Below are 24,328 nucleotides of genomic sequence, written 5' to 3'. Positions count from 1 at the left end.
GAGAATAATTATCCATATATTTTGTCAAATATTTGATTGATATTAATTTTCAGGAAACGATTACTTCGAAGATCCTGCTATATTTTCACATTTTTAATACTCTTTTCAATAAGTAGTATAATATATATGAATAATCCCAATAAACTATGGAGTGTATTTCAATTCAGTACAATAAATGTATTGGTGGTGAGTATTTTCTATTTTCTTGATTAGTATTATGCTTGAGAAATTGTATTATGAATCACATGACCTAGAAAATTTTTTTAAATAACAAAATGTATGGAACATGCATCCGTTTATGGTCCAGAATATTATATGAGAATACTAGAAGCGAAAAATCGAATTGAAAAGAATCAAATACCAAAGTGAATGAAACTGTGATTTATAACAGAAAGTTCACAAGAGCATGAACGGTGATTTTCGTAGCTCTTCGTACTTAAATTTCTTATCTTAAAAACAAAAAAGGCTAAATGTATTCCGATGATTATGACCATCCATAAGCAGTGTTCTATTTTTACCACACTTCTTTCAATCGGTATGATAAATACTTCGTAGTCAATATTACAATAAATTCCCGTCGATATATTTGATTGAAATTTTGCTCACTTACTCACTCCCGATGATAATAAATGAGTCAATTAAAGAATCTTATTAACTACTCAATTGGTAATAATACATTAATCCAATATTTAAAACGGATAATATTGTTGATTACTGTTTCACCAAGAGAGTAAAGGTTAACTTTTTTGGGTTCCATACTTCACAATGAGTGCAAGACATGGGTAGAGGCGGACAAGGCCGGTACGTATGGCGCTAGAAGTTGATAATAATAGAGTTAAAAAATAAATCGAAGATTTATTATAACAATAACAGAAATGCGGGCACTTGAATTTTTATGTGTTTGAAGAGTAGCATATATTTTAGTATTTCTATCTTTGTGTGCCCACACTTTTGGTGCCATAATGAATTTTCAATTCATCAGTTTAAACTTCTGATGTCATGTAAAATTCTTATATTTAACTCTGCCTTCTAGATGTTGTGTGTTAATATAAACATACCAGACATGAAATTTCTGCGAAAAGTAGCTTGGAACTTGACTACTACTAAACAGTGTAGTTTGCGCAACAAATATCTACATTTATTGATCTAAATCAAATTCAGAAATACAAAAATGTGCTGTTTGAGTACAATACCACAGTATTTTGTAACTGATAACCCAGATAACCTTATGTGTTACTTTGTTATTCCCAATTATTTAAAAAAAAGGATAACCTCGCTCTATATATAATTGAGGTGTTTCTTACAAAAATGCCCATAGTCCTAAAATTCGGATTTTGTGGTTTAAATTGACACTTATAAATCAGGGGCCACGTGTTTGACCGGGAAAGTCAGAAAGAAGAAGAGAAAATGTATAAGGAAAATAAAGTACGTGGTGTGGCACATAAAAATCATATGGGAAAACAAGTTCTGGCTAGAGTTACTAGCGCTGATTGTAGGTATGTCAAAAACTGAATATTTCTAAGTATTCATGTTATTATTGAGTAGATCTTTTATTTTAGGTGTTCGCGTTTAAAGTGCTTTTGAAATATTAACGATCATATTCGACAGACTTTGATAACTCTGTCTAATAACGTGGCGTTAAAGAATGAACAATATTCTTATTTAGTTGGATTGATATCCATAAGTGCTCCGATTCGCCGTAGATCCAGAAAAGTTAGTAAAACAAGTGATGATGATGCGGAAGAAGGAAATGACAGAATGAAATCGTTTAGTAATAGTGATTTATTTTCTTACGAGATAAGAGTGGAAGGCAAATAATATCCAGTATGTTTTAAGGCGTTTTTAAGGATATTTGGTGTTACTAAAGGGAAAGTACGGAGACCACAAAATAATCTTTTGCTTCAAGGTGAATCACTACACGATAGAAGAGGAAGGCATAATAATAGGCACAAGAAAATACCGGAACCTGTAACGAATTTGATGAAAACCCATATCCAGTCATTTCAAGCTGATCAATCACATTATTCAAGACGAAAAAATCCAAACAGATTATACCTTTCAGAAACACTTTCTATCGAAGCAATGTATAAAATGTTACTGTATCGTACAAAGCATATTGGTCAGTCAAAATCATTTGATATTAAGATTGGAATGCTGAGATTTGAAACGTGTACCATTTCTGATAGATTTATATCAAATCTGAATTTATGAACTGACTTAGAAGAACGTGTTAGTATCGAAACAGAGGAAAATCTTCATTTATGTAAGGCTTACAAATTCTATGAGATACAAAGGCAATGTAAATTTAAAGCAAAGCAAGGCCTTATAATGTGCTTATCGTGTGATTACATGCAAAATTTGCCATTGCTCCACATTCAACCTAGCGATGTTTTTTTTGCCAGCTCTGGTACCTTTTTGGAGTGCATGATTTGACAACCAATGATGCAACTTTGTTCGTGTACGATGAAACTGTTGACAAGAATAGCCAGAATGATGTTACTCCTTTGTTGTTGCATTATTTTTAACAGGGCAGATATAACCAACAAAGACTTAGTGTTGTTTAGTGATGGATGCTAGGTCAAAACTAAAATAAGATTAGATTGATGGTTAGATTCCTACGCCTTACTCCACATTTTTAAAATTTTCAAAACCATTAAATATTATTTTCCTATTCGAGGGCATTCCCGACTGTCCAACGATCAAAATTTTGGTTTAATTGAGTAAAAAAAAGGAAGAACACTGTAGAATTACAGTCGGACTGGGATAGATTAATATCAGCAACAAGAGAGAAGCCTTCTCCTTTTAAGATTGTGAAAGTAGACCAAAAAGATTTTTTTACTATGGCTGAAGCTCTGAAGCCTGTATTAAGGTGAGATTCAAATCAAACCGCTAAATGCCTGAAAGCTCCCGAGAATGTTCACTATCATCTCAATCTGCAATCAAATCCTGCTCAGCCCAGCACCAGTACTAGTATTGAACCTGAGGTTGAAATAGACAACGTAGAAAATAGCAGTGGCGCAGAAGATTAAACAATGATGCCGATGTTCTTTGTAGTTATTACAACTTAACATTGTTTCAAAATAAACATTTCTTTTAACCGTTTGTATATTGAAATCTTCAGTTCCATAGAAATTCCCGTAAAAACAACAAAAAAGGGAAAACTACGTTGTTATTTGAAATAATGCCAAAATTTTGATTAATTCTTTTCGACCAACATTCGCTAATTATAAAATAAAATATATCTTACATAAGAAAAAAACGAATTAAGCTAAATGTTGGGCGACATAGTTTTTTCCACTATGGAGGTTTTTGTAAATAAACGCCACAGTTATTCATCAATAATTTCGGCTACCTTCTAATTATATCATCGTTCTCTCTAATTGTAATACGTCTTTCACTTGGAAAATATTTGTGACTCCTTATAATACTGATATTCAGGATTAATTCTTACCTATGGGACTTACACAAATTGTCAAGAGGTTCTCACTGAAGCATTTTTCTTGTTTTGTTTGTTACATAATTATACTCATCTATATCGGCGTTATATACTCTGATTAAATGCAATGTTTACACCATTCGAAGACAATATGTTCACTTGAAAATCATACTTATTGAAATGACAACGCTCTGGTTGGTTTCTGATAAAATAAGTTTTAGTCAAATCTGACCTAAATTTAATAGAAATAAGTGTTGATGCAGTATTATTGTCAAATATTACTATCGGTATCAAAAGTGAACCATAACACTCATCAATAATCGAAAGTATCCACGAAAATAATTCTTCTTGCTTTCGTCATATTGATACAATTCAGGGTATAACAGATGATCATGTTTTTCTCAATGATCAACTCAACCATGTTTACTTTTTCTTCAATAAATATGTAATGTGTCTGTGATTATTCAAATTCTTCTCATGTTTCAGGGGTTAGTAATTCTCATTTGCTACGTACTAAAATCGGAAACTAGGCTCCAGCAGCTGTTTGTGAACAAGAAAAAGAATGATAACATATTTTTCAGCATCAATTCTTCAATAAGTTCACCACTTAAATGTAAGTAACAATCAACCTAATCATTTAATTAACAATATAGTATCTGTTGAAAAATAGTGATAGTGATTCAAATCGTACCAGGTGGGCGTGAACGTCCTGAGTGGACCTCCGATTAGCTAGCCTCTTTCAAAATATTTAGTGCATTTTTCGCTTTCTACTCATTCATATTTATATCCATACTGCTTTTTTGTAGATATAATGTTACCATTGAAGTGTAAATAGAATAAATATAAAAATTTGTTTAAAAACTACATTTTTCAACAATCTATTTGGGAAAAACTTCACGATATTGGAATAATAATAGATTTTATTGTGTTTATTATTTGAAGATTTACTAGTATTCCTGAAATGAAGATCGAGTTATGGTGAAATATTTAGAAATTTGATACCAGTTTATTTTCATCTTGAACATAATTATATTTTAGATTCAGATTTTATGTAGCTTTCGGCATTTGTTTTGAAAAGTGGGTTTAGTATACCATAAATTTAGTTGGCGCAGTCAGTAGGATTGCGAATTGGAATTGGAACACAAATCATTATACCTGTATCTACGGTTTGCTTACAATCTTGAACTTAATATTATTTGCCACATTGCCTATTTTCTATTGCTGACGAATGATCATTTTTTCATAGTTCAATAGTGTCATCCTTTTGGATTACAATTTTGAAAACTGCAAAATTGAATGAAGCTGTTACAACTTACTGAACCGTTTGATCTATCAAACAAAACAAAAATGAATTGTCAAAGTGATATTTCACTTGATTTGAACATTGTTAACATCAAAAATAAGATAATAATAATTATTATTGTTAAATTTTTTGTGAATCTTAGAAACCAAACTAAATCTAAAGAAAAAAACAACAAATAGGTTTATCGAGATAATGAACTAAATCTAGGTTTGTATCTATTCCGATTCAGAACTATCTGGAATAACATCAGTATCTGTTTCCTGCTCTCTCTCTTTTGAATTTTCTGACAAACTTTCATAGAAGGACCAACATACGGGTATGATAGATTTTTACTTGTAGAGATCTAATGAATCTTTTTTTTTTTTCATTTAATCTATGATCGGGGTCTCTTTATAAGCAGGTACAAGTGTGAATAATGATTTCTGATCTTGGTTCCTGAGACCCTTGGCATTTTGTCTTACATCAATTGACTTAAAATCATCTTGTTCATAAGAAGCTTCATCATATCATATCATATTAAGTATATGTATATTTTTCTACCCTCACAATCTTAACATCCGTACACACAATTTTTTCATTATTTTTATTTTTTACAAAATTCTTCCCCATTTGGGTAGCACAAAATAATAATTGACAATTAAGTTAAACATTAGCTGACTTAACATTTATGTGTTATCCTAATAATTGTAACCCAAATAATTGAGGTTATCTCCTCTAATGAAACAATTTGAATAAATTACCAAAATATTAATATCGGTTTTCTGGAATTTCGCTTTTTTTAGTCGCAACATAAAACTGTTAAGTGTCTCCAGTATAGTAAGAATAAAGACAGGTATGAATTTAATAATAAAGATTCAGATATACAAACAAAGCAAGTTATTTTAAATATATAAAAAAGGGAAATATTCAGCAATCTGATAATGCACTCATAATAAGAATTACTGAATCAATTAGAGTAAATTATTTTTCCATTTATCAAGTAGTTACGAAAGGGATTGCTGTGGATCATTCACAGAACCGAAAAACATGTAAAGAAAAACTGAAATCAGTTGAAAAGCTACTCAAGATTTTATACGTAGGACAATTTATGGTTTATTTAAGGAGAACAGGGTAGATTATCCAGAATACCATTATAACAGTTCAGAAAAATGGCGTCAAGTTTTGTCAGCATTTGGTTTTAAACACAAAAACTGAATAAACCGAATTGTAAAGGATAGATCGATTATTTGTTTCCTATAAAAGACTACCGAAGTTCTACTAGACACATAATTTATCTAGGTGAAATATGGTTTGGCAGTCATGATGTAGTAAATTTCGGTTGGGTTGACAGTAGTAAAAAACTTCTATTTAAATGGGCTATGTTCTGAAGATAACGCATTATAACACGCTGGAAGAAAAGACGGTTTCGTGCCAAGTGCTTTATTAATATCTGCTTAAAACTGTGCAGCTGATTATCATGAAGATATGACAGTAGAATTATTTGAAAAGTGGTGCAATGAACAGATTTTACCTAACATTCCACCACTATCAGTAATCGTTATGGACAACGCAACCCACCACTCGCGGCCACTCAAAAAACAAAGAATTGCTTACTATTATTAAAGATCTAATATTAGAGAAAATTTATTATATTTTGCAAACTTTGCAAAGAATAGGGTCATACTCTTCTCAGACTACCTCCTTACTATTGCATATTCAACCCTATAGAGTTGATATTGGCAAACGTAAAATCAGAATTACGAAAATGTGTTTTTCTTTTGTTCTATTTGCAAAGTGGTTTTTGCTTTGAAATTTCGTTTTCCAGAAAAAAAAACGAATGGGGTCCAAGAAGTGCTCAGTTCATATCTGGAACTCTGTTTAAACCAAACGCCCTTACAGGCAGGTATATTTTACTGGACTATTTTGATTCTATAATTTAATATTCAGTTGTAGCAGGTATAATAATGATTTTTTTCCAAGTTCTAAGTAGGAGTACAATCAAGTGCATCTGTAGTATAATGTACAATTTATAATGATTCGATTGTCGTTTTAACGAATACTTTCTCGCGTAATATATACTTTCTCGCATAAGATATACATATTTTTAGAAGTATCTATAAGTTTTCAGAATCTGCAATTGATATTAGAAGAACTGTACTTTGCTATTCCACTACCTCACAAAAATTACATACACTACCTTATAGGATGATTTTTTTTATCTTTAGCTGTCATATCTCAAAAATAAGTAACGAATTTAATATTTCATTGTTACTATGGTTATTTATTGCTAATTATATTTTTATCGTAATTATGACTTTTCAATCTATTTTCTATGTTCTATGACTGCGTCACAATCATCATATGGTTCTCTATAAGTAATATTACTTGTTTTTTGGGTGTTCAGTTATTCATAATTCCCTCTAATCTTATCATATTTATTAAAATAATTTCATAGTTGTGAAAGCTCTTCTACACATGATGAAAAAGGTGTTCAACATTTCGATGTTTAGTTATGCTTTGTTCCTCAAATGAAAGTATTTGTTTTTTCTTCTCTTGAATGTGTGATTTGCAATTTTTGAAATTATATTTTTGTGATAAAATTTTTTTCAAAAAGCTATTTACTTATTGAATTGAATTGAATTGAATTGTGAAATGGCGGTTTTTATGATAAGAATTTGTTTTAAGTATTTTAACTCCTCCTACTCACTTATCTAGTTATTTGGAGAATATGTTGAAAATATTTCAAACCAAAATAAAATATATTTAGATAAATGATATTTCGAAAATAATATCAAAAATTTTATTCGTATCGAATTCAAAAAATGAAATTGGTAGTCAAAAAACTAATTGTCATCGTAGGAACAAAACAATGAAATTGATTTTCTTGATGTCACGTTACATAAAATTAACGATAACAAAATGCTATAAAAAACCTTGATCCTCAAGATAACTAAACTCTATTCAATAAAAATTTACCAGTAATTTGAGTGAGGGCTACTACATATGTTTAAGAAATTACATCTAAAGCTTAAAAATCAATCAATATAATTGAAAATAGATTGTTCACATCCCGCTTCTATCAATAAATCTCTCAATTAATAGTTTTGATGAGATATCTAAAGTGAATCAATTATTCATATTTGATTTGTACAATATAAGAATTATTTTCAGTTATTACCAAACAAGATGCAGAAATTGAAAATGACTTCACTCCTCAAACAAGGCAGGAGACACAACAATTCACTTTGGTCAGCCGTGAATCCACAAAGTCGTCCATAGTAGTAAAATCTCAGAATATTGCAGCCACATTTGAAAGTTGCTTACAAAATAATCCTGCTTGTGATAGTCATCTGGATAAAATTGTATCATCAAATCGGCTCAAGCAACCAGCATCGTTGGAGCATTACAATTCCAGTCCACAGGGTTCTAGGAGATATTCAGCATGTAAGTTGTAGTATATTGATAGTATTCTCTTCTTTTTCACAATTTCCAAATAATAGCAAGCGTAAAATCCTGATATCCATTTTTTCCGTTATCTTTCTCGATTTAAATCATACTTCAAACCAAATGGTGAATTTTCATAATATTAACTTTGAAATCGGTTGATATGAATGAAATTTTTGCGTTTGAGTCTTCAATTTTGATTCCTTGGTTTAAATGCTACTTAAACTTTGAGATATGGGTTAACACTGATGTTAATATGTCAAATCTGATATTGCCATCATAAAGTTCAATGATACTTGAAACATTCATTTTGGTTAAAAAATGGCGATGATTTCCAATGACTTTCGACGTGGATTGAACCAACAGCAGTGTGCCGATCAACTCTGTTCGACTTTTGGTGATGAAGGATCATCTCGAATCACCGTGGTGGCGCTGGTTTTCCAAATTCAAACGTGGTCGCACTTAGCTACAGGATGAATTTCGTAAAGGTCGTATTAATTCAGCTGCTCACATCGATGCTGTGCGTGAAGTGATATTGCAAGATCATACATACAATATTGTGTGAACAGTTGGCCATCAAAAATATTTGTTCTTGTTGGATATACAATCGCTCAGAAAACGCTCATTTGATGGATGCAATGAAATGCTGGGAAAATTCAATCACAGTGCTTCAGAAGACGTCTATAAGATCGTGACGAATCATGGATCTATGAATATATGAATCCGAAACTAAACAATAATCGACTTTGTGGGTCTTTCAAGTCCAGCCAAATCCAACAAAAGTTGCTCGCACATGAAGCACTTCTGAGCAAATGATTACTTATTTTTCGTAATATAGAAAATTATACAATCATATCAGGTAATATCAACCAAGTTTTGTAATTAAATTTTTATTTATATGAACTTGTGACAAAGCAATATTATGTATCTAGTTGCCGCCAAAACCTTCAGATACGAAACTGAAAACACCGAATACACTGATAAATTATTTACTGTTAATTCTCCCCATTTCAAATAAATATATATTGATCAGAATGGGAAAAACATATTGATCAAAACATATATTAATACTAGCTGACTCGGTAAACATTGTTATTTTTCTGGGGAATTTGTAGTGTAGAAAAGAAATAACTAACTTATTGTACGTGCCTAAGAATGTGGTATATGAGTGAAAGAGGCATGGAGCGTTGTGAGCGATGAGCGAATATATAAATAACAAATCACCTAACATTTTTTATTTAATTTATTATAATCTATTCCTTAAAATCATTATTACTTAATTACGACAGTAACACTAACAAACAATATCAATCTCTTAATGCTGTAGCGTGAACAATATTTTTTGTTAGCCCATCTTTAGCTAACACAAACAAACTGGATGGTTCACCCACTAGAGAGCATGCCAACGTATAATTGTCCGCGTGGAAAATATGGTGTGCTCAAATCTAAACCACAAACAGACATCATTTGGCCTTAGGACTTATTTATAGTCATTGCCAATACCAATTCGATAAAGTTTTTCATTAATTCTTGAATGACTAATCGCGTACCGTTGCACAGCCGTGGCTTGTTGGAATTACGAAGCACAATAATCCAGTGAGTTCAAAAACTCTGTTGGAAAATTTACAGCTTCGTTGGCATTGCAAATTGTATCAATAGATTTGTATGATACCAATTTCCCTGGCAACAACTGTTGTATCTTCACACTTAAATTGTCAACGTCCACATTTTTTGCCGCTAAAATTACTCTTGTGTGTGTACATTGGGAAATATTTGTTCAATGAGAGCATCTTGCGAATCAATTATTGTGCAGAAATCGGTTGGTGAGTTTACGCATTCAATTTCATCTGTAGTAACTTTTCCATCACCGATATCTAAGAGTTGTTTTGAGATTGTTTCAGCGGATGGATTGTAGCATTTGAATGCGCATATTTACTTTCAGCTATACTTTTTCAACATTACGTCACAATGGCGATGATTTTAATCAGGCATTGATCTCATCAGCGTATGCTGAACGTGGAATAACGGGAAGTGTGAAATGAAGTGCCTGAAATCACCTGAAAAGATTAACAGAGCTCCGCCAAATATTTTTTTGTTGTTTTTAATATTTTTCAATGTCCTGTTCAACATCTCAAGCGAAAGTTTGTGTGTAATAATACATTCATCCCATATGATAATTTTACACTGTTTCAGCCTTTGGCAATGGATGATTGTTTTTTTATGTTGCCCACTGCGTCAGGGTTATTTTGAATATTTAGTGGTAGCTTAAATACTGAATGAGCTGTTCTGCCTCCATCTAATAAAGTTGCCGCAATGCCCGATAATTCAACGGCCAATGCGATGTCATTATTTGATCATATTTCGGCAAGAATTAGCGAAATAAGGAATTTTTTGCCAGTTCCACCTGGTGCATCCAAAAAGAAGAACCCACCTTGTCATGCTGAAACTGCGAACATAATGCGATCATAAATGGTTCTTTGTTCCTCATTCATTAGTGGGACATTGCGAGTAAGAATCGCCGCCATTTGTGATAAGTTTCAATTAAATGTTAGGCTGTTGAGCCTAACATTTAATTGAGAGTAAGTTATCCCCGCCAGTGATAATTGATCACTTATCGGGCGGGATGAAAAATGATTAAATTACTAAAATGCCTGTTAAAACATAGAGGTTGGTGATAGAAGAGTAAGAATTTAGGGTTGTATATATTTTTAATGGCATATTATAAAAAAATCAAAAATTAGAATTTGGTCCAAAAAATTAAATGTTAGGGGTAGACAACCCTAATCACTTAGGGGTATGAAAAATATATAGTTGCCGATTCTCAGACCTACTGAATATGCATATAAAATTTGATAAAAATCTGTCAAGCCGTTTAGGAGGAGTATGGTAACTAATATTGTGACACGGGAATTTTATATAAAAAATAAAAAATTTTTGTGACGAAAAATGTCATCTACTTTTGCTCCTAAATCCGTCTCTTGCAATTGAACCACAGACAAGTATAAATAGTTTTGGGTAAAATCATCGGAACTTCTTTGGAAGTTTATCTTAACACACATCTACGTTCTATTCGTGTTTTTAGAACACGTCGCATGTGAACTTTGTGTTTGACACATATCATGTACAATTTATTTTAATAATCGGATCTAAGAAGTTCTTGAACTCTCAGAAAGATGGTGGAATATGAGGCATTGCCAAACGAATGTTTGGAGTCATGAGTACACGAAGCTATCAATATACACCCAAGACGAGTTAAAACTATCTGTATATGGCAAAATACTTAGAGTAAAATCATGTTTCGTTTAAGTGGTTCCAGATCAAAGAGTTCTATATTGTTGTCGTTTTGAGTTCATATAGCTTAGGATGGAAAAAGATCATTGTTAACGTCACTTTCCTTATTATTGGATGGTTAACTCGCAAAGGTACATATCGAATTTGCTGATTTTTCCATCATTGGACCATTTTGGTAACGTAGTCACCGATACACTCCACACATTCTTTTTGTAGCGTGATGCTTTGACAATCACTTTTTCACTGTCACTAGAAAAAAAAGTTTCCAATTAAAGAATTCCTCAGCTTCACTATATATCCTGAAAAAATATTCATAGGTATAATACTCGTATTTCATACAAAGCTTACACTAAAATCTTGTATAATTTAATTCGAATTGTTTTTGTTTCAGCTGCGACTTTATGTTCTCCAGACATCCTCTCAAACAAAGTTTGTGTGGAGTTGGATCTAGTGGCATCAAGTATTCAGTGTCAACCAAATCGTAACATATTTTCCACTTCCATACCTTCCCTTAGTCCTGATAAAACCATTACGACTCTTTTAGATTATCATATTGAAGCACCTGTACCTGCACGAGGAACAGAAACATCATACAAAGAAAGAACTCAACCTGATGGTCATGACGACAGCATCATTTGTGAGAAAAATTTAAGTACGGTAGAAGAAGTTAGTGAGACTGAAACAGATTCTCCAGAAGTGAGTGAAAAGCTGCTGTGCCCCGAAAATCATAAATGTAAAAACACTAGTACTAATAGTGGAAATACTGCTATTAAAAGTGATAATCTTGACGGTATGTTGGATAGTATTAGTCAAGATTTGGAGTATTTATTGAACAATTCCGAGGATGTTAATATATCTTCAATAAAAAGTGCGTCCAAGGGACCAGCTAGTCTGAGACAAGGTATTAGTAACGTAGTTGATGATGATAACCAAGATAATATAACTATTAGGAGTAAGTGTTAATATATCTACTTTATTGTGAAATGTCTGTGAAAATCTCTTTGTTAGATAAGTTAGTTTAAGTCTTAATTGTATCGCGTTATTTTTTGTTTAACAAGTTATAGGTATCAATAAATAAATTTACATTATAAATCTAATCTATAAATTCGTAGCAAAAGTTTCTAATGTACTTCAGGGAGTAAAAAATTTGGTCATCAAAATTTATTTTAGAGGTTCCACTTTTGCAAGCAAGGAAATTGATAAACTTGTGGTTCAAGGTATGACATGTCATTATTTTCTCACATAATTGGTACATATAGTTAACTGATAAATAATCATAAAATTTATGCTGGATAGAACAGCGCCGTTAATGGAAATCGAGCAATGCAGGTCTGCGTCGGTTGAGATACAGAGGATGTCTCTATTTATAATTTCATACTTCAACTTTGATAGTATGAACCATTTTTATTCACTGAAGTACATGTGTATCTAGTCTGGTAGTTGACGAGTGTGGCTTATTATGAAAAAAATAAAATACAAGCAGGGTACAAATTAGTCCTAAAAAATATCTGACACATTGCTGAATGATCAAAATGCCATAATCTACCTGTAAAAATAAATTTTGATACGTGAAATAAGTATGTTAATTGTTGATATTCCATTCCATTCCATGGAGTTAATTTGTGAAAGAAAATAAAAAAATCAGCACATTACAACAAAAGCGTGTTTATAATTTCTAATAGGTCTCAATTTTTTATTGCTGATATACCACAATTCAAACATTTATCCAAACATACCAATAACTTACTTGTGACATTTGCGACATTCCTAAATCTTCTCTCAGATAATTGGCTTCTACATATTCTACACTGTCCTTAACAGAACTCCATAGATTTCTTTAAAATTTCATGCCGCAATTAATGTATACTGAATTTATTCCTCAAATTTACATTTTTCATATTAGAACATTAAGAGTTCCCTTATTATATATCATATATGTATGCTTTTACCACAATTTTCAAATATTCCGTTTTGTTCAATATGTAAGTGAAAGGTATGTATTCATATTGAGATTTATGATTTGAAAATTGATTTCAAACCTGGAACCATAAAGTGAGTCTGTAGTTAAAATAAGCACAAGTGACGTCAAATCCGACACCTATACACAATATCCATATTTTCCAATTTTATAATAAACTTTGAGAGAATACACAATTCAATATAAATTCGAACATAGTGTGTTTGGCTTTCCTATTCGTTTTTCTCGAACAAATTGCATATCGACCGATCGGATTTACTGGTGCTTCTTCTGTGACTACTAGTTCGTGGTATTTCAGTATACCGCTAATATTCTTCTTCATTTCTCTAAATATATAGTGATTGTATACATGCACCCCCTTCGGTTCCATTGTGAAATAAGATTTTTTGGTGCACTTTTGCCTTCATTCTTGCATGGATGACATTGGTACAACCGTCGTATTTTTTTGTTAAAATAACACTAAAGCACAATAATTAATTGACCAATCTTCCTTAGCTTCCACCAATACTTTTGGTATATCAGTTTTGTTATTCTTATGATCTCAACCACTGTGCATTTTTTCTAACAAGAAGTGAACCAGTTATCCCTCGTACAATTTGGATTGGTTTCATAAATTTCTCCGGTAAGATTTAGAACATATTATGTCGGAACTGTGTCTTTATGCTTTTCCTATAAATGGCTTGGCACAGCATATGTAATATGTTTTTGCATCGCACATGGTAACCGCGTCCAAACTATACTTTTCGGATTTGCAAGTAATGTACAAGATAATGTTTTATAAATCCCAAATCTCATCGAATTCAAAATAGCTAGTAAAAAATATAGAGAAACACTAAGACAAATATGGATTGATAATTTGGAAGAAGACGCTGAGATAATGAATATAGAATGAGAAGAAATAAAAGAGCAAACGAAATATAGAAAGGCATGGAGAGAAAAGATAATGTCAGGATACTCAATCAAACAGCCGTACATCGCACAGTAATCACGCTTAGATTAAAAAAATACGTTCGATTTCATCATTGGTACATTTGACAATTATATCCAAAAAAAAGCCTGAGAGAAAACGACGATGCCATATTCCAATGTATAGAATGTGAGCTTTCTCAGGTCTTCATATATAAATTGCTCTAATTCATAAGGTACGTATTAGAGGTCTTTGTCTAGATAAATTCCAAGAACTGGTTTTTGGGCTCATCTAATTTAGGTCTTTGTTGATCCATTGCAGATCATGAAATGTTTCATATAAAGAAAATGCTACAAATAACTACGAATTTAATAGAAATTAACTAAACTTTCTCCAGCGATTTTTGTACCATAAATACAAGGTGGCGTCGTTACGACCTTCCTCAAGATGAATCTCTCTCGTTTGATTTCTACTAGACAACCAAAAGCAAGGAAGTTACTAAACCACACCGCCACGAACTTCGAGACACGTTCCAAGATTAAATTCTATATCTCTATACTGATGGTTTCGAACCTAGCATAGTTCAATCGTGCTGATTTCTTCTTGCAAAGTCATTTTTTTTTCTAATGGTGGACTTGATAAAAATTAATTTAACAAGACTTCAAAGGTTAATGATGAATCTTGCTCTATTCCATATCAGAGGAATGAAGATTCAAGTTTGAGCACTAGAATAAAACATTCGATTCTGAGTTGAAATCAAAATATCAAAATGGAGTTTGCTAGTTTCGTCAAGAATATACGATAATTTTCTAGCATTATCCAATGTAAGCTTATTCATTAGCAGGTTTGGCAAGAAATTTCCAAATAACCGATGGTATTGAAGAAATTAGCCAAATCGCATTTGGATTTATTACTTAATCCGCTATATTCAACTGATCTTATTCTTAATTATTTCTATGACTAAAAAGTAAGCGTGTAGAATTCCATTAGAAAGTAACTCTTTTGTTAACCCGCCCTCATATAAACATAAATCTATGATCCAATGGTTATTGTGAATAATTCTACAAAAAGTCATGATTCTGTTCAAACATTTTACGAATTATGAATAAAAAAAATGTTAATGGCATCTGCTTCGTCGTAATTTTGATTATGAATTAGCGACAATAGTGATGAAAGGATTATGAAAATTTATTTTGTAATTCATGTTAGAAGACATATTTATATATCATTAAAATTTGAAAATTAAATAAATTTGAAATAATATGTTTAGTCCAACATACTGTATATATTTCATTAATATTATTTTTTAGAATTTGATGGGTTAGCAAAGACATCATCCGATACAATTTGTTCCTTTTAACGTAAAATTTAGTCTAAAAAGGTTCATAACTTCTCCAGAAGTTTTGGATGGGACGAACAAAACTTTGCTGCTCTCTTCGTCTTCCATTTATATGGATTTTCTGTTTCTTTGTCTTTCGTTTATTTTTCAACTTGCCTAAAAATGAGAATGGGCGTGATTCCATTTTTCGGCATCCAATGGTTCCATTTGGTTTAGCTTTGTAACAAGACTGTGGAGGTCCTTTGAGGTTGCTCTATCTATCTCAAATAATTTGAATTTTTTTCATTATTTGTATGGCCATTTGTAGATTCCTTCATTACTTGGTAATGATTAAATAGTTGTGATTTCTTCTATTTTAGGCTGTAGTTCAAGAAATTTTATACAGCCATGAGTGCTACGTATCTTTGCTTGTCCCCGGTTTGGAATTAATCTTTTCTTTCGTGTATACTTTTTATGTTTATGTATAGTACCTGTCGCAGTGTCTGTTGTTATAGCGTTATCTGTTTTTATAGTGTAAATTTTAGTGGATGCTTTGTATTAGGTATAAGTTTGTCTCGTCTTAATTATTTTTCCTATAATGGTCTTTTTACTTTTGGTCAAATGCTCGTTAGTTTCTTCCTGGCGTAAAGAGATACTGATATATTTTGTTTAGTCTATCTTAAAGAAAGTCATAATTTGTGTTTCAATAGTTTACTTTTAGACTATGAGAACTCTAACTTTGTTATCGAAACGCTCGTCAGACATTGTAATTATGATTATTAATGCTGTGTGTTTTGGTATGAATATCACCAACGGTTTATCTATATCAAATAGTAGTTTGATGAAACCAAATTGGAGATAGAACGTCAAAAATAGTTCTATACAAATGGTGTGAATTTTATGAATTGAATGTACGGAGTAATGGAGCTGATAAAATATTGTTTTGATAACAATCAATAATATGAACCACCGAAACTGCTTTGTTTGTAGTTATAACTTTACCTTGTTCATCCTATATTTAATCAATTTTACTTCTAACAGCGCTCTTAGCGTAAGCAAAAATAATTTTACTCATGCTGCCAAAGGGATGCTGTCATTAACATAAACAACTTTCGTAACTACAAATGAGCCAAAAATTCAATGAATCCAAAAATCAACAAACTTCATAATTATGTCACGTGTCATTTGTAAATTTTTATTTTTGAATCATATCTGTGTGTGTGCATGCCTGCACGTAAGTGTGTGTATATATTTTTAATTTTTATTTTTCGAAAACTTATTCATAATTATGTTAACATAACCTAACAGCGTTAGTGTTTTTATGGAGTTATTCAACTACTGCTTTGAATGCAATTCATGTGTGTGGTCCTTTGAATGAAGTGAATCTTATTTATAATATCTGTCAAACAATTTGAATTGTATGTTATTAATAATACCATTATTTGTGATTTCAATAAATCATTTTCAATTATTCAGTGTTTTATTATCAATATCAACTTAGTCTATTTGTATTCTTTTGTTGACCAAACTGTTATTGATATCATCACAGTTATTCCAGGAGTATTCTTTGAGATCACCCATTAATCAATATAATATAATTTAATAAAAATATAAAATGAAGTCAAAGTCGAAAAAATTCAAAATTTACAGATGTTACTTGATCTCTTATATCATTTGCTACATTTATAAATAAAATTCAGTTTTACTTCTATAGGTTATTTTTCATTGCGATCAAATAGAGTACAATCCTGTTCAGTCTACTTAAAAAAGGTTATTATTCACATCATAAATTCAAAAATATAAATTTTTTAGTAATAGCTAGTTTAAAAAACAGTATTTATCTTATTTCAGATACTGTCCTATTTTATATAACCTATTGAATCAGTTTTACGTGAAACAAAAATGTTTTCCACCTACTACCTTACCTACCACTTAAGACCCATTTTCTCACTAAAGTAATAAAACGATAATATTACATTTGAATCTTTGCTCCTCAGATATATATGACCAACACGGGAATGATACATCCAAAGAACATGGAATACGTGAAACTGAAACAAAAACCGAAGCGATCACCAAGCAAAAAGAGATAAACAAAGGGGAAAATAGTACAAAGATTTCGGGTCTAACGGAAACAAAGAATAAAGGATCAGGAAATAATATTGTAGATAATGGTATAGCCTCAACGGAACCGGCAGCTATAGGTGTGAATTGTTTATTACATGAAGATCAAGTTCAATTTATACACAAATGCCTGAATCGGAAAGGATAGTGACAGTAGTATCGCATAATGAACAAAAAACATCTGGAATTATGGCACACTGGTCAAAAGAAGATGATATAAAAATAAATAAATTTTGGCATGACCTGGCAGAAACAGTGGTAAAAATATATCTAGCAGGGGATTTCAACGGAAAAGTAAGAAAGCAAGATCAAATATACAAAGGAATAATTGGTGAATATGGGGAGGAAACAAGGAAGAGGTAAGATCTATCATTGAGTACGTTATGGTGGGGAAAATAAACAGAAAAGCCATAACAGACACTGGAGTCAACGCGGAGCTGAAATTGGTACTAATCACTTTCTGCTAGTATCTACAGCGAGGAAAAACAAAAGTTAAAAAGGTAACTGTTGAAAAGTTAATTTTGAAGACATATACTTTGAAAGAGGAAGAATTAGCAGAATGTTACGCACAAACAGTCATAGAAAATATACGATAATGAGAAGCTTTTCGGGAGAAACGTAAAATATTTCCAAAGTAGCGATAAGCGTAGCAGCAAAACTAGTATGTGAAAATGATAATCAACTACAAATAAAAAATTTACACCATGGTGCACAACTCAAATGAAGAAGGAGATAAGGAAGATAAAAGTTACATGAAAGCGATATTTTGTAAGCAGATCAATAGAAAAGTATAATAAATACATGGAAGAGAGAAATGAAGTGAAAAATGTGGTAGCTGAAGAGAAGAAAACGAGTCAAACAGACTTTGGTTACAAGCTGAAAAAAGAAAGGAAACCAGAAATAGTTTCACAAAACAATTAAATCTTTAAGAAGAGGTAAGAATAAGACGAAATTTACATAAAGTTTGAAAATTGTAGAATTTAATAGAAGCACAAGTAATGGGAAGTCGTATTTTATGCAACTAATGGGAACAGAAGATGATATCAATCTAAATAAGGAAATTAATGTGATAAGTAAAAAATATAACAACGATGAAAACGAAGAGGGGATAATGAAGGAATAAGTTATTGAAGCGATCAAATGGCTAAAAAATGGAAAAGCCGCGGGATGCGACAAAATAACACCTTAAATGTTGAAAGCTATGCTGAGATAACAAGCAATGTAACAAATGTAGAGGAATAACATCACTATGTATATCGATGAATGTCTAAGAGAGATTCCTAAACAACAAATTGAGACCAAAAGTAGAAAATACACTAATCGATGCACAAAGTGGATTCCGCAAAGATGAAAGTCTACAAGATCAAGTATCTATCACCAAATACCTTATAGACAAAAATTTTTATCGAGATACCGATACAATATTTGGATTTACTGATATGAAGAAAGCTTTTGACAGCGTACAAGGGCAAAAATATTGGAAAGAAAAAAATAGATGTTGACTCAAGAAATTAGATCTTGTGCTTATATAAATAAACGAAATATCAACTATGTTATATGCGAAAACCTAGTTCTGACAAGCTTTTCTAATTAGAGGAGTAAGGCAAAGTTGTGCCTTGAATCCATTACTTTCTAAAATGATATCTACTCTCCAAATCAAAGAAATTGTACGGTTGATACAAAAACCTGCAGATTTTCGAAGAATCAGAGACCAGTGAAGAAAGTATGATAAGCAAAATTAGTCAAAAATAAAACAAAAACGGAGATATAAAGCGACGTGGTAGAAAGTAATTAGTCCCAGAGCTGGCTACATAAAACAGCATCGATAAGGTACACGACGTTTGAGCTTGGAAACGGGGGGCCTGTAATTAGTACATCATCAAACGGCATTTCGGCAACCTGTACAGGTCGGATATGAAAATGCCAGCCGGTTTTACCGGGCGAAAAAATGGTACACGAAAACTCTGAATCGTGGGGTCCGAACCTCAAATAAGTAATAACGCTGTAATAACGCCATAATATAATAATAACATAATAATAAGTACCGGAAAATTCGTCTGAAAAACCCCATATGGTACACGAGTGAAACCTTGTGGAAAGTGAGGCCAGGTTCTCAACAAGTAGCGATGTAATTGCGCCAGAAGTTTTGCAGGTCGGGCAACCCTCGCCAGAAGCGACCGAAAGTGTCGGAAAATTCATCCGAAAAACCTCACGTGGTAGACGCGTCATATAAATATATATATATATATATATATATATATATATATATATATAAATATATATATATATATATATATATATAATAAAACTAAGTCGATAAAATGTGCGTGCCGATAAAACTTAAAAAGGAGTCCCGACACGATAAAGGGAATTATGTGGTGTGATACCCCTTTATCCCTCCTCGAACAAGAAAGTTCCCGTTTTAATCTAAAGGGCATGTTTTTAAAGATATAAGGGACTTTCCGACCCTTCAACTTGGAAATTAAGTCCAGTGGCGCCATCTGTTATCGAATATTTGAACTTCGTTCAAGACAATTATGGAGACTATACACTCCAATAGTCATAGTGTATAGTCTCCATAGTTGTGAGCCATTGCAGCATGTGTAGTAGTGGCGCGAAATTTAAAATTCCAATTTCAATAAAATCTTAAATTTCATTTGTTACTATAATAAAGTTGTTAAATTTTGTGTATTTATACGTCATTATTTAACGTATATTTTGGAGTTAAAGCGACATAATTTTAGTTATCCAAATTAGTTCTCAAAATATTTAAAAATTTAGGTTTTTAAATTTCGCGCCTTTACTACATACGCTACCGCTACAGAAGCTAGAAAGTTCCCGTTTTAATCTAAAGGGCGTGTTTCTAAAGAAATAAGGAACTTTCCAACCCTACAACTTGGAAATTAAGTATAGTGGCGCCATCTGTTATCGAATATTTGAACTTCATTCAGGACAACGATTGTTTGGGTTGCATTTCCAAAAGCGTTGCGAGCAATTGTAGCATGTGTAGTAGTGGCGCGAAATTTAAAATTCCAATTTCAATAAAATCTTAAATTTAATTTGTTGCTATAATAAAGTTATTAAATTTTGTGTATTTATACGTCATTAGCTAACTTATATTTTGTAATTAAAGCGACATAATTTTAGTTATCCAAATTAGTTCTCAAAACATTAAAAAATTTAGGTTTTTAAATTTCGCGCTTTTTTATATTTTCAAATTTTCTCGAATATTCTAGAGCCTAGCTCTCTGAATATATAAGAGCCCGGTGTCGCTCATCAGAGTTAGTTTAATTTGAACAGCGAAACGAGCGATTTCAAAACAAAAAGAATAGAAGTTATCTGTGAGCCTTTATTTAGTAGTATCACGTGTGAGTATTTTTAATAGTGTGTTTAATTAACTCTCGATTTTGAAACGAAATAGAAAAAAGTTATTTGTGGGTTTTTATCGTGAAATTTCAAATGTGAGTATTTTTAATAGTGTTTAATTAATTCTAATGGTTTTTTTTTCTTTAAATTGTAATTTTCTTAACCTTCAAAAAGTCGCGCGGCGTCGAATTGATGCCTTCTATATACTTTTGGCCGTAAACAAAATATCGCTCGACCGCTTGAAGGTTAAATATATTTTTTTTTGTCTCAACATACCCCACGTTTCCGTTACAAAATAATTATCTATAAAATGTTTATTTAATTTATATTTTATAGAATACAATGCCCAGACGTAAGAGAGGAGGAGATTTGGCCAGTTCTGCAGCGAAACGGCGGAAACAAAAAGAATCTCGAAGAAATGAAACGGAAGAAGAGCACGAAGCACGTTTACAGAATCAACGGACCAGAATGAGTAACCTGAGAAGCAGAAGAAGCGAAGAAAGAACAGCAAATAAAAGTACTGAAGAGTCGAGAATTTTAAAAGATAATCTAACAAAGGAAGCATTCCACTACGAACCGACGAAAAAATATTACAATCATAAATACGCTGTTATTGGAAAAATGAATAACGTTTGCCAGTTTGCCATGTATATATACTCAGGACAATAAAATGAAAAATGTTGTTTATAAACAAGTATTGTAAATAATGAGAAAACGTTTTCAATAAACTTTTTTTTTACTTTTTACGTCATAGTTTATTTTTTTATTTCGACTCTACCACGTCATCTCATATCAACTCCCGGGCGAAGCCGGGTTTTTTAGCTAGTATATATATATATATATATATATATATATATATATATATATATATATATATATATATATATATATATATATAGCGTTTCAAGATCATGTGGTATCAGCCATGTTGTGTGACAATTGTCATATTTAGTAGGATAGCATTTGTCTATAATTCTATGTGGATCCTCCGACAAATGAATCAACTATGTTATGTTCTCTGTTATCTATGACGGCATTTGTAATACATAACCTCAACGGGTATGACCCTTAAATTGAATTTCAATATTTTGTTTTAAGGTTAGAACCGCAGGCATAAATCCATCATATATGAGTATAAAACGCACAGGAAAAATATATATTTTGTCGTGGCAAGGAAAATACGATTGAAAACAGGTGTCAGAAGGTAACTAAGTGTATCATAAAGTGTCGTGGTAGTTTCTAATATGAAGGACCTGACGGGCAAAAAGACTTTGTTCATTTCATCTGTTTAAGTACACCGTAATCCTGGTAGTTAAGTCTTAACAGCATGAGCATGTAACTTTATTTGTTTGGATTGCCATGTTGAAAGAATATGTTTACAGAATCTAGACCTAGTATCGCGGTAATAAATCAGTTGTCTATAGTTGAGTATAGATGATGAGTTCAAGATAGAAGCAATTAACTGAATGAAAAGTCTTTTTTTCATGAATTAAGAATGATCACAAAGACGAGAGACAGCAAAGGGAGATTTCATTTAAAGTTACTTTCATCTGTAAAAAGCTTCCTAAATAAACATATTATATGTTGATGAATTCAATAATGAGCGTACTGAATTTTGACATTTTAGTTCATAGAATACTTTTTCAGCGGTCTTCTCCTTACTATGATAAGATACATTTTTTCCTATACGCTTTTATAGCATCAATCGATGGATATCATGAATCAATATTTGAATCAGTATACCTCTCGGTTTCTTATCTTCAGTCAGCAATTTAAAATTACTACTGCTAAAAGGAAATTACCAAGTTCACTCTAGAATAATATCACAACAATATCATCATTCCTTTCAATTGTGGAACGATGTAACAAAGTGAAGTCTTCTATAGTAGGTTACAAAAACTATCGAATATTTATTATGAATAGAAAACTAAAAATTTATTATGCAAGTCTTTATTTTAACTACTTTTCAAAATTACAATTCGAAGTTGAATATATGCATTACACATTCTTCATTACAGTGAAAAGGGAGAATGCCATTCTGATAACCTAAAAATCAAGAAAATATTCTATCTATTATTTAGATGTTTTTACAGATAAATGGAGTTTCACGTTCAACGATAAAATTATTTTGAAAATGTATAACGCTTTTATAGTGGAACCGACTCAAATGAACTTTGAGTTTCAGAGAATTCAGTTGTAGTATAGGAAGATGAGTTCTTCGAGATACTTATTCAATTGTCCGCTTTTTTTCTATTATTGCATCTAAGTATTTATACTCTCCCTTGTTCTCCTCATTTTCTTTATACCTATTCAACTTTGGGGTTATTTTTTTTTTGAGGTTTTCGTTTACTGATGCTAATAATCATTTGTATGTTTGGTGATCGTAACCTTTCTGAAGAGTTGCGAGACCTTGATGTTGATAAAGTGGCAGTCACTTTTTAGTGGTGACAAGTGACTGCTACTAAGTGCTGTATAACATATCTGGAGTACAGTGTGGAAGGGAAGGTTCCACTCAGTTTTATTCCTGAAAATGGGCATGCCTACACTGTTCAAGGTGGAGTCGGAGCAGTCTTTCTCCTTTCTGGTGTTTGATGAAGACCTGTGTACAAGGGTTTGCCTTAATTGGCCGGTCAAATGAAATGTGAACCACAATAAGAATCCACTTAAGTTAGTTGGGAACATTGTAGGCAAAGACTATATACTTAAGGGGGACTGCTAGTTTGCGAACCTCAGATCAACTCTGGTTTGAGGTTCTCACCTGGGGCAAGCAAGGATATGCCTAGGGGGACTTGTATTTCCCTAGCTAGTCGTGCCATCTGTATATATACCAGAGAAAAAAAGAGATGGGGATGAGCCTCGAAAAGCATCTAAAGTAATGGACATATATAATTAAAAAACCTCACATACGAGGAAGCATTGCTACATCCAACCGACTACGAAGTCGGCATCAATCTGGATGCTCTAAAACTGAACGGCGACTCAAAGATCAAAATAAGTAAAGCGATTAGAAAGAAAGTGAAGTTCCTCATCATCAGAGGAAACTAAGGGAAGAACCTTCCAATGAAACATCCAAAAGCTCAAGAGCGCAGGCTTGCACTTGTCTACGGAAAGGAAGACACCTAGGAGAAGCTGCAAAACGCAGTTAACCCTGAAACCCTGGGAAGAAGCATTCCTTAAGGCAG

General features: G+C 32.0%; 1 protein-coding gene across 1 annotated transcript in view; it reads left to right on the top strand.

Annotated features, from left to right (window-relative positions):
- Nucleotides 1–12,685, top strand: part of LOC130453163 (uncharacterized) — a 101,356-nt gene extending 88,671 nt beyond the window's left edge. Inside the window, exons 14-17 of the mRNA XM_056792771.1 lie at nt 54–186; nt 3,923–4,049; nt 7,890–8,162; nt 11,845–12,685. Coding sequence (XP_056648749.1) covers nt 54–186; nt 3,923–4,049; nt 7,890–8,162; nt 11,845–12,416 — 1,105 coding nt within the window. The 3' untranslated portion in view covers nt 12,417–12,685. The remainder of the gene's footprint in view (nt 1–53; nt 187–3,922; nt 4,050–7,889; nt 8,163–11,844) is intronic.
- The last annotated feature ends 11,643 nt before the right edge of the window (nt 12,686–24,328 follow it).

Source organism: Diorhabda sublineata, chromosome 2 (genome assembly GCF_026230105.1).
Source record: "Diorhabda sublineata isolate icDioSubl1.1 chromosome 2, icDioSubl1.1, whole genome shotgun sequence".
Classification (NCBI taxonomy): Eukaryota; Metazoa; Arthropoda; class Insecta; order Coleoptera; family Chrysomelidae; genus Diorhabda; species Diorhabda sublineata.
The sequence above is the reverse complement of the archived record's forward strand: the minus strand, read 5'-3'. Positions and strand labels throughout refer to the sequence as shown.